Below are 14191 nucleotides of genomic sequence, written 5' to 3'. Positions count from 1 at the left end.
GATGTAGGGGAGAGTGATTATGGTTTCTGAGCCCGTTTTGTCTGTTTGTTTGGGTTTGTTGCTGAGGAATCGGCGGACTGTGTTCATAGGGTACCCATTCTTTTTGAATATGCTGTATAGGTGATTTTCCTCTGCTCTGCGTAGTTCCTCGGTGCTGCAGTGTGTGGTGGCTCATTGGAATAATGTTCTAATGCAGCTTCGTTTGTGGGTGTTGGGATGGTTGCTCCTGTAGTTCAGTATTTGGTCCATATGTGTTGTTTTCCTGTAGACGCTGGTTTGAAGTTCCCCATTGACTGTTCGCTCTACTGTGACATCTAGGAATGGCAGTTTGTTGTTGTTTTCCTCCTCTTTTGTGAATTTTATGCCAGTAAAGGGTATTATTGATGGTCTTGAAGGTTTCCTCTAGTTTGTTTTGTTTAGTGATGACAAAGGTGTCATCCACACAGCGGACCCAAAGTTTGGGTTGGATGATTGGCAGAGCTGTTTGTTCGAGTCTCTGCATTACTGCCTCTGCTAAGAACCCTGATATCGGAGATCCCATGGGTGTACCGTTGGTTTGTCTGTAGGTTTTGTTATTGAAAGTGAAGTGACACCTTTGTCATCACTAAACAAAACAAACTAGAGGAAACCTTCAAGACCATCAATAATACCCTTACTGGCATAAGATTCATTGCTATAAACGGAATTTCAAATAAACTGACTTATTTAACTTTGGATTGTGGGTTAGATGCACAGACAGCAGTGTCCTGTCGCCAGCATAACATATTATTACCCCACATAATTAACTGAGTTGCCTGCAACACTGTATGACACTCTAATCCATAAAAAGCACTCGAGGGGTTTGAGCAAAGTGCCTTGGTTCAAACAGAGAGTGTAAATTAGCGGGAATGAAATGCAATAACCCATAGACAAAAGGGCTAGCTCAAGTCCTCTTTTGCTGGAAGTCCTGTGATGTGAACATTGTGAAGGTCTATGTTTAATTAGAGCTACTATATAACAATCAATGATTTTTTTTTAGTCAGTGATGTAGCCGGATGGCAGAGACATTTATACTGGGGTATAAAACTAGTACAGAACATCCATTACCTGTTCCAGGTAGCCATTCTAGAGCTCCAAGGTTAAATGAGCATTAGGTGTTATTTTGTCATGGGTAGCCTGTGTGATAAAAGATATACAATACTCAAACGTCACTTGCCATTTATCTTCTAATGTGGGTTTTTAAGATGGCAATGATTCAGAATCATAGAATCACTACAGTGCAGTGAGGGGCAATTTGGCCCATTGAGTCTGCACGGTTGCTCCCACTCAGGCCCAGCCCCCTAACCTACCCCACATTTCCCATGACGAATCCATCTAGTGTGCACAACTTCGGAGTATGAGAAGAAACAAGCATCTGTCGGAAGCCCTCGCAGACATGGGGAGAACATGCAAACTCCTTACAGTCACCTGAAGCTGGCACTGAGCCTGCGTCTATAGTTGAGGCAATAGTGTTAACCAGTAGGCCACCATGCTGTCCACTTACTTAGATCCATTTACTTTAAATCATTAGCAGCAGGCCAGCTTTTTGTTCTTTAGCCAAAATGCTGGCTTACAGGAAGCTAGAAATAAAGTCAGGAACTTCATGGTTTCAGAAATGCCCCTGTTTGTCTCTGTTTGGCCTGGTCCTAGGGTCCTGATGTCATCCCCATCGAAGTTCTAGCGGCTTGGTTCTCCACTAAGGCCATCAATAAACACATAGAATTAGACCCTATATATACATCACTGTGAAGGAAAATCAGAAATGCGGTAACCAATTCCAATGGACCCCAGAGTTTAAATACCAGGTGGGAAAACACAACAATGCTTCATCGGAGGTTGCACTGATGAAGTTATCCAGCAGGGTAATGAAACATCTAAACTAGCCAACCGCTCAGCAAGCCAACCAAACACAGCATCCACAACCCATGCGACAAATCTACTCAAACATAAATATGTTGGGTTTGGTGATAGAAGATGGAGAGTAAGGATAATAAACATATATTGAAATTGGAAGAAAATAATTAGTGTTGTTCCTCAATGATCAGGAACACGCAACGTTTCCACTAAGCTACACAGCTTTGTCTGTGTGTGCAATTACTCCACCATTCCGCATATGATGACCGGCGTGCTGACATGGATCACAGCAGTGACTTCCAGTTCCAGAAGTTGCTGCTGCGTAAAAGAAAAGAAAAATTAGAGGGAACACTGATAATAGGGTCTCAGTTATTCACCGTTATTAGTTTCTTAAGTAACATAACGGAAAGTCATTTTGGCAAGTGTGCCAATGACACAAAGACTTGTGGCATTGTAAGTAGCACAAGTACATAACAGCATTGGAAATTAGAGCAGGAGTAGGCCATTTTGATTTTCAAGACTGTTCTGTCATTCAGCCTGATCATGGCTGATCTGTGATCCCAAACTACAACTTCTCACATTATGCCACATCATTTAATAGCTACATGTTTATCAAACTCCACCGTATGCTCAATGACTCACTGTACACAACCCTCTGGGTTAAGAATTCCCAAGAAACATAATCCTTTAAGTGAAGAAATTACTCCTGATATTACTGAAAAAACAGGCATGCATTGTTGAAGTTGGTCCGCTCTCACGATGAGGCATTCCACTCCCGCACATCCCAGATTTCCAAGTTCTTCAAGGACCGCAACTTTCCCCCGACAGTGGTTGAGAACGCCCTTGACCGCGTCTCCCACATTTCCCGCAACACATCCCTCACACCCCGCCCCCGCCACAACCGCCCTAAGAGGATCCCCCTTGTTCTCACACACCACCCCACCAACCTCCCGATACAACGCATCATCCTCCGACACTTCCGCCATCTACAATCCGACGCCACCACCCAAGACATTTTTCCATCCCCATCCTTGTCTGCTTTACGGAGAGACCACTCTCTCCGTGACTCCCTTGTTCGCTCCACACTGCCCTCCAACTCCACCACACCCGGCACCTTCCCCTGCAACCGCAGGAAATGCTACACTTGCCCCCACACCTCCTCCCTCACCCCTATCCCAGGCCCCAAGATGACTTTCCATATTAAGCAGAGGTTCACCTGCACATCTGCCAATGTGGTATACTGTATCCATTGTACCTGGTGTGGCTTCCTCTACATTGGGGAAACCAAGCGGAGGCTTGGGGACCGCTTTGCAGAACACCTCCTCTCGCTTCGCAATAAACAACTGCACCTCCCAGTCGCAAACCATTTCCACCTCCCATTCTTTAGATGACATGTCCATCATGGGCCTCCTGCAGTGCCAAAATGATGCCACCCGAAGGTTGCAGGAACAGCAACTCATATTCCGCTTGGGAACCCTGCAGCCCAATGGTACCAATGTGGACTTCACCAGCTTCAAAACCTCCCCTTCCCCCACCGCATCGCAAAACCAGTCCAGTTCGTCCCCTCCCCCCACTGCACCACACAACCAGCCCAGCTCTTCCCCTCCACCCACTGCATCCCAAAACCAGTCCAAACTGTCTCTGCCTCCCTCACCTGTTCTTCCTCTCACCAATCCCTTCCTCCCACCCCAAGCCGCACCTCCATCTCCAACCTACTAGCCTCATCCCACCTCCTTGACCTGTCCGTCTTCCCTGGACTGACCTATCCCCTCCCTACCTCCCCACCTATACTCTTCTCTCCACTTATCTTCTTTTATCTCCATCTTCGGTCCGCCTCCCCCTCTCTCCCTATTTATTCCAGAACCCTCACCCCATCCCCCTCTCTGATGAAGGGTCTAGGCCCGAAACGTCAGCTTTTGTGCTCCTGAGATGCTGCTGGGCCTGCTGTGTTCATCCAGCCTCACATTTTATTATCATGCATTGTTGAAGTTTTTTGTATTGTACTCATCCATTCAAATGCTAGAACACCAAATCTCAAAAGGGGCACCAATTTATAATGCATAAAAGGAGGGACCTTTTTCTCACAAAATCAAAATTAATGGTCCATTTGAAATGCAAGAGAAAAGACAACAACAGCAGGACCTGTTTTCCACCCCAACAATACCCATGTCCTGTACTACGATACAGAAATTGTTCACCTAAGTCATAAATGTTTGCTTCCTTATTCTGAGGCCGAGAATGTCTTTTCCAGATTTTTCAGCATTGTGAATGAAAGCATAAAATTCCAAAGGGACAGTGATAGATTGAGTGAAGGGGTGAAGCTTTGATAAAAGGATTTTATTAATAGGAACATCTGAGTTCTTTCATTTTGGATAGAGGGGCAGCATTGTATCATAGAATCATACAGTCAAGAAGAGGCCCTTTGGCTTATTAAGTCTAGACCAAAGAAACTACTCTAAACCTACACCAGTCCTATTTTCCACCAATAGCCTCATAGCCTTGTACTTCATTAATAGTGACAAGCTCGCAAACAGTTGACATCCATGTATACAGATCACTAAAACCCAGTAGATTTTAGTAAAATCTACTGAATCCTAACAGATACAATAAAAAGACTTATATCATATAACTAGAGGACTGAAGTGCAAAAGGGAAGAAGTATAATTATAGCTACATAAATCCTGGTTAGATCACAGCAGAAGAAGGAGTACACCCATTCTAGGCACTGCACCTTAGAAAAAGTGATTCTGGTCTCGTAAGGAGTGTAATGCAGATTTACTGAAATATTAACAGTCTTCCAAGGATTAAATTATGCAAAGAGATTAAGTAAACTAGACTTGTTATTCCCTCAAATATAGAACATTAATAAACAATTGGATTGATGTTTTCAGCATTTTCAAAGGAATTGACCAGGTATAAAAGGAGGAAACTTGAACCTTCATCTATATTTGAGGCAATAGTGCTAATCAGTAAGCCACAATGCCTTCCACTTACTTGGATTCATTTACCTTAATCGTTAGCAGCAGACCAGCTTTTTATTCTTTAGCCAAAATGTTTTCTGTTACATTGAAGTGTCTAGGGCATGAGCGCAGAACTTTAAATTAGAGCCAATCCATTCAGCAAAGAATTTATGAAATACTTGTTTGCACAAAGGATGATAGGTATATGGAATATTTTCATATAAGAATCAGAGGTAGCTAGCTCGACTAATTACTCTGAAACAAGAGACTGAAATATTTTTGCTAGCCAATGTATCAAAACATAAGGAGCTAAGAAGTTGAGATAGAGATCAGCTATGATTTCACTGAAACGAGAGAGTTCTGAGCAGCTGAAGTGTCTCCTTCAATTCCTGTGCCAGATACTTACAAGATGGTGATGGGAACATAGATTGGGTTGGTACTCTTCAATGGAAAGTTCAGTGGGGAAGGAGCTCTCACCAGGTCTTTATCTGGGGCTTCATGCATCATTAAATAATTAATCTACGGTCAGCATTTCAGTCTGGTGAATCAACTGCTCAACATTTTAGACCACGTCAGGCGAAAGAGAGTTAGGTCAGATTGTTGAGAAAGGAAGTGAGTCTTCTTTTGATGAAGAACAGTAATTTGGTTTTATTGTTCACTATTAATTTCATTGAGCTAAAATTGTTTTATTTACATTGCATGAAGTCTGCGTGGCAGTATTGACAGAGTTTGTATGCAATCCATTTTTGGAGGATTTGCATGTCATATAGCAGAACATGATGTATTTCAAAAAGTTACTAAAAGGTAGAAGAGTCATTAGTTTCAATTTTCAAGTCTTGCTTCCTTAAAAAAAAGGAACTTTTAATCTATATCAGAGATATCAAGGTGTAGAGCTAGATGAACACAGCAGGCCAAGCAACTTCAGAGAAGCAGGAAAGCTGACGTTTTGGGTCTAGACTCTTTTTCAGAAATTGGGGGAGGAGATGGGGATTCTGAAATAAATAGGGAGAGAGGGGGAGACAGATAGAAAATGGATAAAAGAGAGGATAGGTGGAGAGGAGACAGACAGGTCAAAGAGCCAGTAAAGGTGAGTGTAGGTGTTGAGTTGTGGGGAGGGGGAATAGTTGCATTATAAAACGACATCTTCAACTCTTTTTAAACTCTTCAATCTAAACTCATTTGTCTCAGCAGCCTAATCAATATTAACTTGAATTTTGTAGTCAACGGCAAAGGAACAGTACTTGCCGTCAGCTTTGATTCAAAGTGCCCACAAATATCTAACAGTCTCTGTAGTGCTGCTTTACCTTTTCCTGGGAGTAGTTTAAATCTAGCATGAAGGCATAGTGATTTCTTGGAGCACAGCCATGATTTCAGCAAGCAGCTGAGTAGGCAATCACATAAAACCACAGCAAACCAGTTACCCCTGCTTGCACAAATTTTCAGATATCAAGGTAACTAATTATGATTAGATTAAGACAGACGATAAGACAAAGATAAATCTTTTACAGAAATAAGAAAACTGCTTGTCTAATGAATAGTTAAGTTTCTCAGGGCAAGGAAGTGTGTTTAACAGTAATATTGGAATTAGTCCTCTGTTAGAAATCCTGCTACAATTCATTTAACAGATTTATCTTTTTCCAGCATTCTTACAGTGAGACGAACAGTGTGAAAGTTTTAGTTCTCAGCAATGCAATTGATTTCTGATTAATTGCAGTCTGGATGGTGTTTCCACAGCATATGCTTTAGAGAAGCATAGATACATCAACAGCAACTTTTGAATTTCTCTTTCACTCCACAAAAATGTGGACTTTGGAAGCGTGGTCAGTTTCAGTCAAATAATAATGCTAAATGCTAACAGTTTCAGAACATACCTTGGCCAATATCTGCTTCATAACAATAAACAACCACTACTGATGCTGTTAAATTTCAAGATCTAATAAAGATGGGGCTAAATAATCTGTTCATATTTGCCACTGTCTTGAAGGAAGAACACTTAAATTACATTCCTTAAATATTAAAAACATAGTTAACATTATAGTCTAAATACCAATCACTTGAGTTGAATGAAAGCATTTAACTCATTACTGTTGTCATTTCCAAGTCTGTTATTGTACATTAATAGAATTACTGTACTTAACTGGTAAATAAAGTCATTACTGGATTTTGTAATGGGAATACACAAGTAAAATGGATTTTGAGCAATCCACAAGTTGGCACGCAGTAAGTACATAATACCATAAAAATAGTTACTTTCAAAGCAATTTTCTACAACAGAAGCACAGTATCTTACCTACTGTGCCTTTTCCTTCTGTATCATTACTTGAGAGACTTACAAGCGTAACGCCACCAATACTAAAAGAATAAACCAAAAAATATATTAATTTCGCTTAGAAGAAATTACTCCTTTACGGATGAGATTAAAGCTGTAATGTACAACAAATAAACACTTTACTTGAGGAAACGGCAGCATCTATAGCCAAAATCCAACAATTTAACAAGTTTTGATATTTATTCAAATTTTAGTGATACATACCTTAAAATCACTGCTAATAATTTGGATAATGTAAACCTGTCTCCACTGTTGCTAGGAAACATTGCAGCCAGAAGTAAAGTGAAAAGACCTGTATAAGAAAAATACAAAATTGACAAGCAAATTATTTTAGAAATGTAAAATGCTGTAAATACATGTAATTGAGTTTCCTGAGACCGTATTTTAACAGAATCAATTGTTGTTAGATTATAAAGTTCAACATGTCTGAAAAAATCATAAAAATTTTTATGAAAACCAACTGGAGAATTACAATTACAGTTGAACAATTATTAATTAATACTGCCTTGACACTCAGAGATAATCTAGTCATTCTGGCCGCATAAGCATGTGGAAACCAAGAAGGAAGTGGTTAAAAGTGCAGAATGGTAATAATGTGTGAAATAGTTTCATAAAATTCATAGCATTTTAAAGGCATCCTAAAAAAAAATCTACAGACAAAAAAAGAAGAGTTAACAGTGAAAATTATTTGGGTAGCGAGTTTTGAGAAGATTTGTAGCTCAGGTCGAGGTTCTGGATGTGAGTTTGCTCGCTGAGCTGGAAGATTAGTTTTCAGATGTTTCGTCACCATTCTAGGTATCATCATCAGTGAAGGGGCTTCGTCGGAGGCTCACTGATGATGTTACCTAGAATGGTGACGAAATGTCTGAGGCTTTGTCGGAGGCTCACTGATGATGTTACCTAGAATGGTGACGAAATGTCTGAAAACTAACCTTCCAGCTCAGCGAGCAAACTCACATCCAGAATTATTTGGGTAACAGGAATGTATAAAGATGATACAATATTGAAATTGAGTTAAAATATTATATATTGGGAAGAATGTTTAAAGAATTCACATCTTACTAACTACACTGCTTTTCAACAGTATTAACTTTGGCATTTCCAATTTATATATTTAATATGTGGACTATTTGTGTACACACTTTAAATGACCAATTACAAACTTTTTCAGGTAGCTGAAACTGAACACTAGATGGCACTGTTAGAAATAAAAAAAATTCTTCCACGAACACTAAATACTTTGAGATGTTTTTAACTATGATAATCTATATCAACAGGGTATTTAAAATAAAAACAACTGATTCCCCACACCAGATAGATTTGTGTGACTTTTTTCTGAGTAATTGTCTTTTGTTCCTGTACAATGGATAACAGTTCCATCAGGCAGGAACTTGAACCTGAAGTATCAAAAAGGAGTTCTACAGGATACCAAAACCATTCTTCTTAAACAAAACAGTACAATATGTAACAAAACACTAATGGCTGAAATGATAATTACTAAGGAAATAAGGTGGTTAAGAAATAAGAAGATATGCCACTCTATCATTTTAAAAGAGGGAGACTGAAACTGGATAATTATAAATACATCAGGTGCTGAAATCTGTAATGAAAAGATCAAACATTTGAAAAGTATGAGCTAATCCAAGAGGTGGCAATATGCGTTTCCGAAATTTAACTTTCTTACGTTTTGAAGAGGTTATTAGCATGATGCGTAGGTGGTTTTCTGTTCTGTTGTCTCTTTGGTTTATGGAACCAAACTCAATGGGCAACAGGGATAAAATAAAGGTTCTCTGGAGTAGCAGCATGTGACAAGCTATGGTCCTCAAGAATATCTATTAGGGCCTTGACATTTCAATATACGGAGTATCTTCGGGGAAGAATAAAAATACCCACACAGGTTTTCAGATGACTAAGTTAAGGGGAAGAGCATATTGTGCCAGAGGGTGAGGTAGCTTAGAAGTCTTATGACAGACAAAGCAATTTTCTAATTACAACCCCAACTGCCGGAGGATTGGATCTTCCAATTGTTTTTTTGCTAGAGCTAACAAATTCAAAAATTTCTCGCCTTCCCAGCAAATTAGGCTCATCTATAGGCTGACAGCTCATCTTCTCAGAGAAATTACTTCCAACTGAAGGAGCCTTGGCATGCATTGAAAAAGAGAGTTTGGGAATAGTGGCCATCAGATCTCCCACTCTTACTTGGAATGATCTAAAGTGCTGCAGCAAGGCCGTGGTTTGTGTCCCAAATGTAGGTGGGCAGTGCCCGGACCAAGGGGGACAGAATGGAATCGAACTAGGGCTGAATTGGCAACATTTAGTTTTGTGTGATTTTCTTGCCCTACTCCGACCACACCTTCCACCTTTTTGGAAACTTCCAGTTTCCTGGTCCCCAGCACTTCATCTTTACTATAGCTGTGCAATCCCTGCACATGTCCATACTCCACAAGGAAGGCCTGCAGACCTTCAGTTGTTTCCACTCCAAAAGACCTATCAAGTCTCCACCCCCTGCCCCCCCACCACCAATTGCTTGAGAAAACTCTCCTCACTAACTCTGTTCCTCCCGCTTTAGATACTGCCAGAACTCCTAATTTTTCTCCTGATTTTCCTTTCAATAACACTGCACAGATGTACAAAACGTAACAAAAACTACGAACACTGTATTAGTATTTACTCAAGGAGTTAGAATTCAAAAGTGAGGAAGGTGATGCTTCAGATTTACAGTTTTACTAAGACCACAGGTAGAGTATACATTCCACTTTGGGCAACAAATCTTAATTTAGAGATAATAGGAACTGCAGATGCTGTAGAATCTGAGGTGACAAGGTGTGGAGCTGCATGAACACAGCAGGCCAAGCAGCATCTTAGAAGCAGGAAAGCTGACATTTCAGGCCTGGACCCTTCTTCAGAATTTCTGATGAAGGGTCTAGGCCTGAAACGTCAACTTTCCAAATCTTAATTTACATTATTCCTGAAGGGATATATTATAGATTCGCCAGAATGATATTAGTGCTGAAAAGCTAAAATTATGAAGGCAGTTTTCATAAATATCCTTTGGATTCCCATAGGCTTGGAAGGTTGAGAGGTCATCTAATCAATGTAATTAAAACGATAAGATGGACTCAATACATTACACCAATACTAAGTCCTCTGGCAGGAGTATCTACAGCATGTAATGTTAAAATTAGAGCCAGATAATTTAAGGGATGGAAATCAGAATGCATTTGGTTATACACACTGTGGTAAATTATGAACTCTTTCTTGTAAAAGGTTACGCATGCTAGGTCAACTGAAAATTTCCAAGACAGAGACCAATGGATTTAAAAGAGATGTGGACATCAAGGAATGTTGAGCCAGCATAGGTAAACTGAGCTGAGGCATAGTTCAGCCATAAACTGAATGGTGAAACAGGCTTGAGAGTTGTGATGATTTGCCTTATGGTGAGACATGATTTAAAATGGTGTTTTCATTACACAGCAACAGACTTTTTCTGATGCATTAAGCTCTGCCAGGCAAAACGTATTCTGTAAAGCTTACTTCCCTTGTATGAGCTGATACAAGTAAATACATTTCTTATTCTGTACAATAGAATGGACAAGAAAAATACATTTTGCACGTAACTTACCTGAAGTTGAGGACAATATGTTAACAATAGCAACCTGAGTATCCGAAAGCGCCTCCTGATAGGAAAAGTTTGCCAGGAACCACTGAAAAATTAATGCACATTTGAAGACAAACATATTATTGTGTACAATTTATTTTTGTTACATTAATAATCAACTTGTTTAACAACATGCCTGATTGAATAGTTGCTGATATTAAACAAAACTATTTACAAAGATAAGAGCCAGATTTGCACTGTCGAGTAGGAACCCCTTCGCAAGGTTGTCTTAGACTGTGTGCATGGCCAAATTTCAGTCACAGCCACAGAAGGGTGGAGAGAACTTGAAAGGTGAAATGGACTGCTGCAAATTGCTCAGCGGTAGGAACATGCCCAAAAAAATGGTACACCCATCAATATTGGAAAACTGTGTATTGCTGCTTGAAAATTTGACCATATGTCCAAATTATCCTAGCCTAAACTGCGTTCACTTTTGACTTCTCCCATAACAAACTAAACTACACAGATTATATGTCATTAAGAGCATGTGTTAAACATTTCTCTGAGCATATAACCATTACAAAATATATTAATTTTCCACAATTATTTCAAATACAATGTTTAATACAAGGAAGAATGTGCTCATGTGCTTTCAAATTCGACTAAGAAAAGTGATTTAGTATGTAAATGTCCCAACAATTTTGAACATAAAGAACTTGGAGCAGGAGCAGGCAATTCAGCTCCTTGAGCTCACTCCACTATTTGATACAGCTCTGGCTGATCTCATCTTGCTCAACTCCACTGCTTGGTCCCCATAACAGTTCAACACATTAGCAATTAAAAATCTATCTTCTCTATAAGTTTAATTTGTCTCATGTTGTCCACCACACTCCACAGTAGTGAGTTCCACAGATTCATGACTCTTTGACAGAAGTAATTCTTCCGCAACACTATTTTAAGCCTGCCACCCTTTCGGTTAAAACTATGAACTCTTGTTTTAGATTGCCCACAAGGGAAACATCTGCCCTATGTCTGCACTGTCAATCCTTTTTAGCATCTTATATAGATCAATTGGATCTCCTCTCATTCTTCTAAGCTCAAATCACATAGGCTAAAAGTAGACTCAATCTTTCCTTGTAACACAGCTGCTCCATGAAAGGACATCACTAAGGGCTCATCCAGTGACGCCATATGGGTAGAACTTAGAACTAAGACAGTTGCAGTCACTATGATGGGGTTATAACATAGGCCTCCTAAGAATGAGTGGGAGAGAGAGGAACTGATATGTAAATAAATCATGGATAGAGGTAAAACCACAGTGTTGTTGTAGTGGGTGATTTTAATGTCCCTAATATTGATTGGATTCCCTTAGTGCCAGAGGCTTAGATGGGGCGGAATTTGTTAGATGCTTCCAGGATGGCTTCTTGAAACAACATGGAGATTGTCCAACAAGGGAAGGAGCCAAACTAGACCATGTGTTGGGGAATGAACCTGGTCAAGTGATCAAAGTTTCAGTGGGGGATCATTTTGGGAACTGTGATCATAATTCCATAAGTTTTAGATTGTTTTGGAAAAGGATGAGACTGATCCTCAGGTGAATATGCTAAATTGAGGGAAGGCAAGTTACAATAGCATTAGGCAGGAACTAGGGAAATTAGATTGGTGGTGGCTGTTTGAAGGTAAATCCACATCTGACACTGGGTGTCTTTTAAAGGCCAGTGGATCAGAGCTCGGGGCCAGCATGTTTTCAGTGAGGATGAAAGATAAGGATGGCAACATTTAGGTACCCTGGAATACAAGAGACACTGAAAGTTTGGTCAAAAAGAAAAAGAAAGCATATGTAAGGGTTAGGAAATTTAAATCAGACAAGGCCCTTGAGGAATATAAAGGAAGAAGGAAAGAGCTTGAACAAGGAATAAGGAGGACGAAAAGAGGCCAAGAAATGCCTCTGGTAAACAGGATTAAGGAGAATCCCAAGGCGTTTTACACATATAAATGAGCAAGAGTGCAGCTAGGGCAAGGGTGGGTCCATTCAAGGACAAAAGAGGGAATTTATGCATGGGGCCAGAGGAAATGTGTGAGGCCCTTAATGAGTACTTCATATCATTATTCACCAAAGAGAAGGACATGGATGTTGGCAAGATTAGGGAGAGTTATGGTGATATTCCACAGCACATTAATATTAAGGTGCTGGTGTTGTTGGATGACTTGAAAAACATTAAAATTCAGTAAGCCTCCAAGGCTTGATGGGATCTATTCAGGATACTGAGAGAAGCAAGGAAGGAGATGGCTTGGGTTTTGACAGAAACCTTTGTATTCTCTTCAGCCACAGTTAAGGTCACAGGAGACTGGAGGCAACTGAGAAGGGCAGCAAAGATAATTCAGGAAATTGTACGTTATTGAGTCTTACATCAGCGATAGAGAAGTTATTGGAGAAGATTCTGAGGGATAGGATTTACTGATTGACTGATTAAGGATGGTCAGCATGGCTTTGTGCAGGCAAAGTATTGTCTCACAAATTACAGTGAATTTTTTGAGGAAATAACGAAGATGAGTGTTGAGGGTACGGCAGTGGATGCTGTCTACCTGGGCCTTACTGAAGCATTTGACAAAGTCCCTAATGATAGATTGGTTCAGAAGATGGTGAACTGGTAGACTGGATACAAAGCTAGTTCAGTTACAGACGATAGAGGGAAGGTGTGGAGGGTATTTTATGACTGGAGGTCTGTGACCAGTAGTGTTCTGCAAAAATTGTTTGTAGTAAATATAAATAATTTGCTTGAAAATATAGGTGATTAGTAAGTTTGCAGATGACGTGAAAATTGGTGCAAATGTGGATGGTGAGGAATTGTCAAAGCATACAGCAGAATATAGTTGGGAAGTTAGGAGGAGAAACAACAGATGGACTCTTATCCAGGTAAGTGTGAGGTGATGCATTTCAGGTGGTCAAGCACAAGATCAAAGTACACAGTCAATGGCAGGGTCCTTAAAAGTGCTGATAGACAGAGGGATCTTGGGGTGCAAGTCCACAGCTCCCTATAAGTGGCAACACAAGTGGGTAAGGTGATAAAGAAGGCTTCAAAGCATTTTGAAGTTTCTCTCCACTTAGATAATATATAGCCTAATAATCATCCGATCAAAATGATAACCTCATCCTTAACATTGCACTGCATTTACCAAATTTTGGCCCATTCAGCCATCCTATTGCTCTCCATTTGTAAGTTTCTTATTTCTTCTTTGCAACTTACTTTCACATGTGTTTCAGATGAGGCACATTCTATCCCTGCATCCAAGTCATTAGTAAGATCATAAATTGTTGGTATCCGGTGACAAAATCCTGTGTTACCCCACAGTTTGCCAACCAGAAAATACCCATTTTTCTGACTCTATCCAATTACCCCTAAACCTGTGTGATCTTACCTTCTGCATTAA

At 40.0% G+C, this 14191-nt stretch overlaps 1 protein-coding gene across 4 annotated transcripts in view; it reads right to left on the bottom strand.

The window, feature by feature from the left end:
- LOC125454397 (solute carrier family 35 member F5-like) overlaps positions 1 to 14191 on the bottom strand; it is a 104587-nt gene that overhangs the window by 74012 nt on the left and 16384 nt on the right. For all 4 annotated transcript variants that reach the window (XR_007247984.2, XM_048535108.2, XM_048535109.2 and 1 more), the window contains 3 exons: positions 10784 to 10865; positions 7366 to 7453; positions 7123 to 7184 (listed from right to left, as the gene is read on the bottom strand). Coding sequence is in view for 3 of the 4 variants with exons in the window: in XM_048535108.2 (XP_048391065.1) it covers positions 7123 to 7184; positions 7366 to 7453; positions 10784 to 10865 (232 nt within the window). In the remaining variant the exon portion in view is untranslated. The remainder of the gene's footprint in view (positions 1 to 7122; positions 7185 to 7365; positions 7454 to 10783; positions 10866 to 14191) is intronic.

The sequence above is a fragment of the Stegostoma tigrinum genome, chromosome 7 (assembly GCF_030684315.1).
Source record: "Stegostoma tigrinum isolate sSteTig4 chromosome 7, sSteTig4.hap1, whole genome shotgun sequence".
In the NCBI taxonomy this organism is placed as follows: Eukaryota; Metazoa; Chordata; class Chondrichthyes; order Orectolobiformes; family Stegostomatidae; genus Stegostoma; species Stegostoma tigrinum.
The sequence above is the reverse complement of the archived record's forward strand: the minus strand, read 5'-3'. Positions and strand labels throughout refer to the sequence as shown.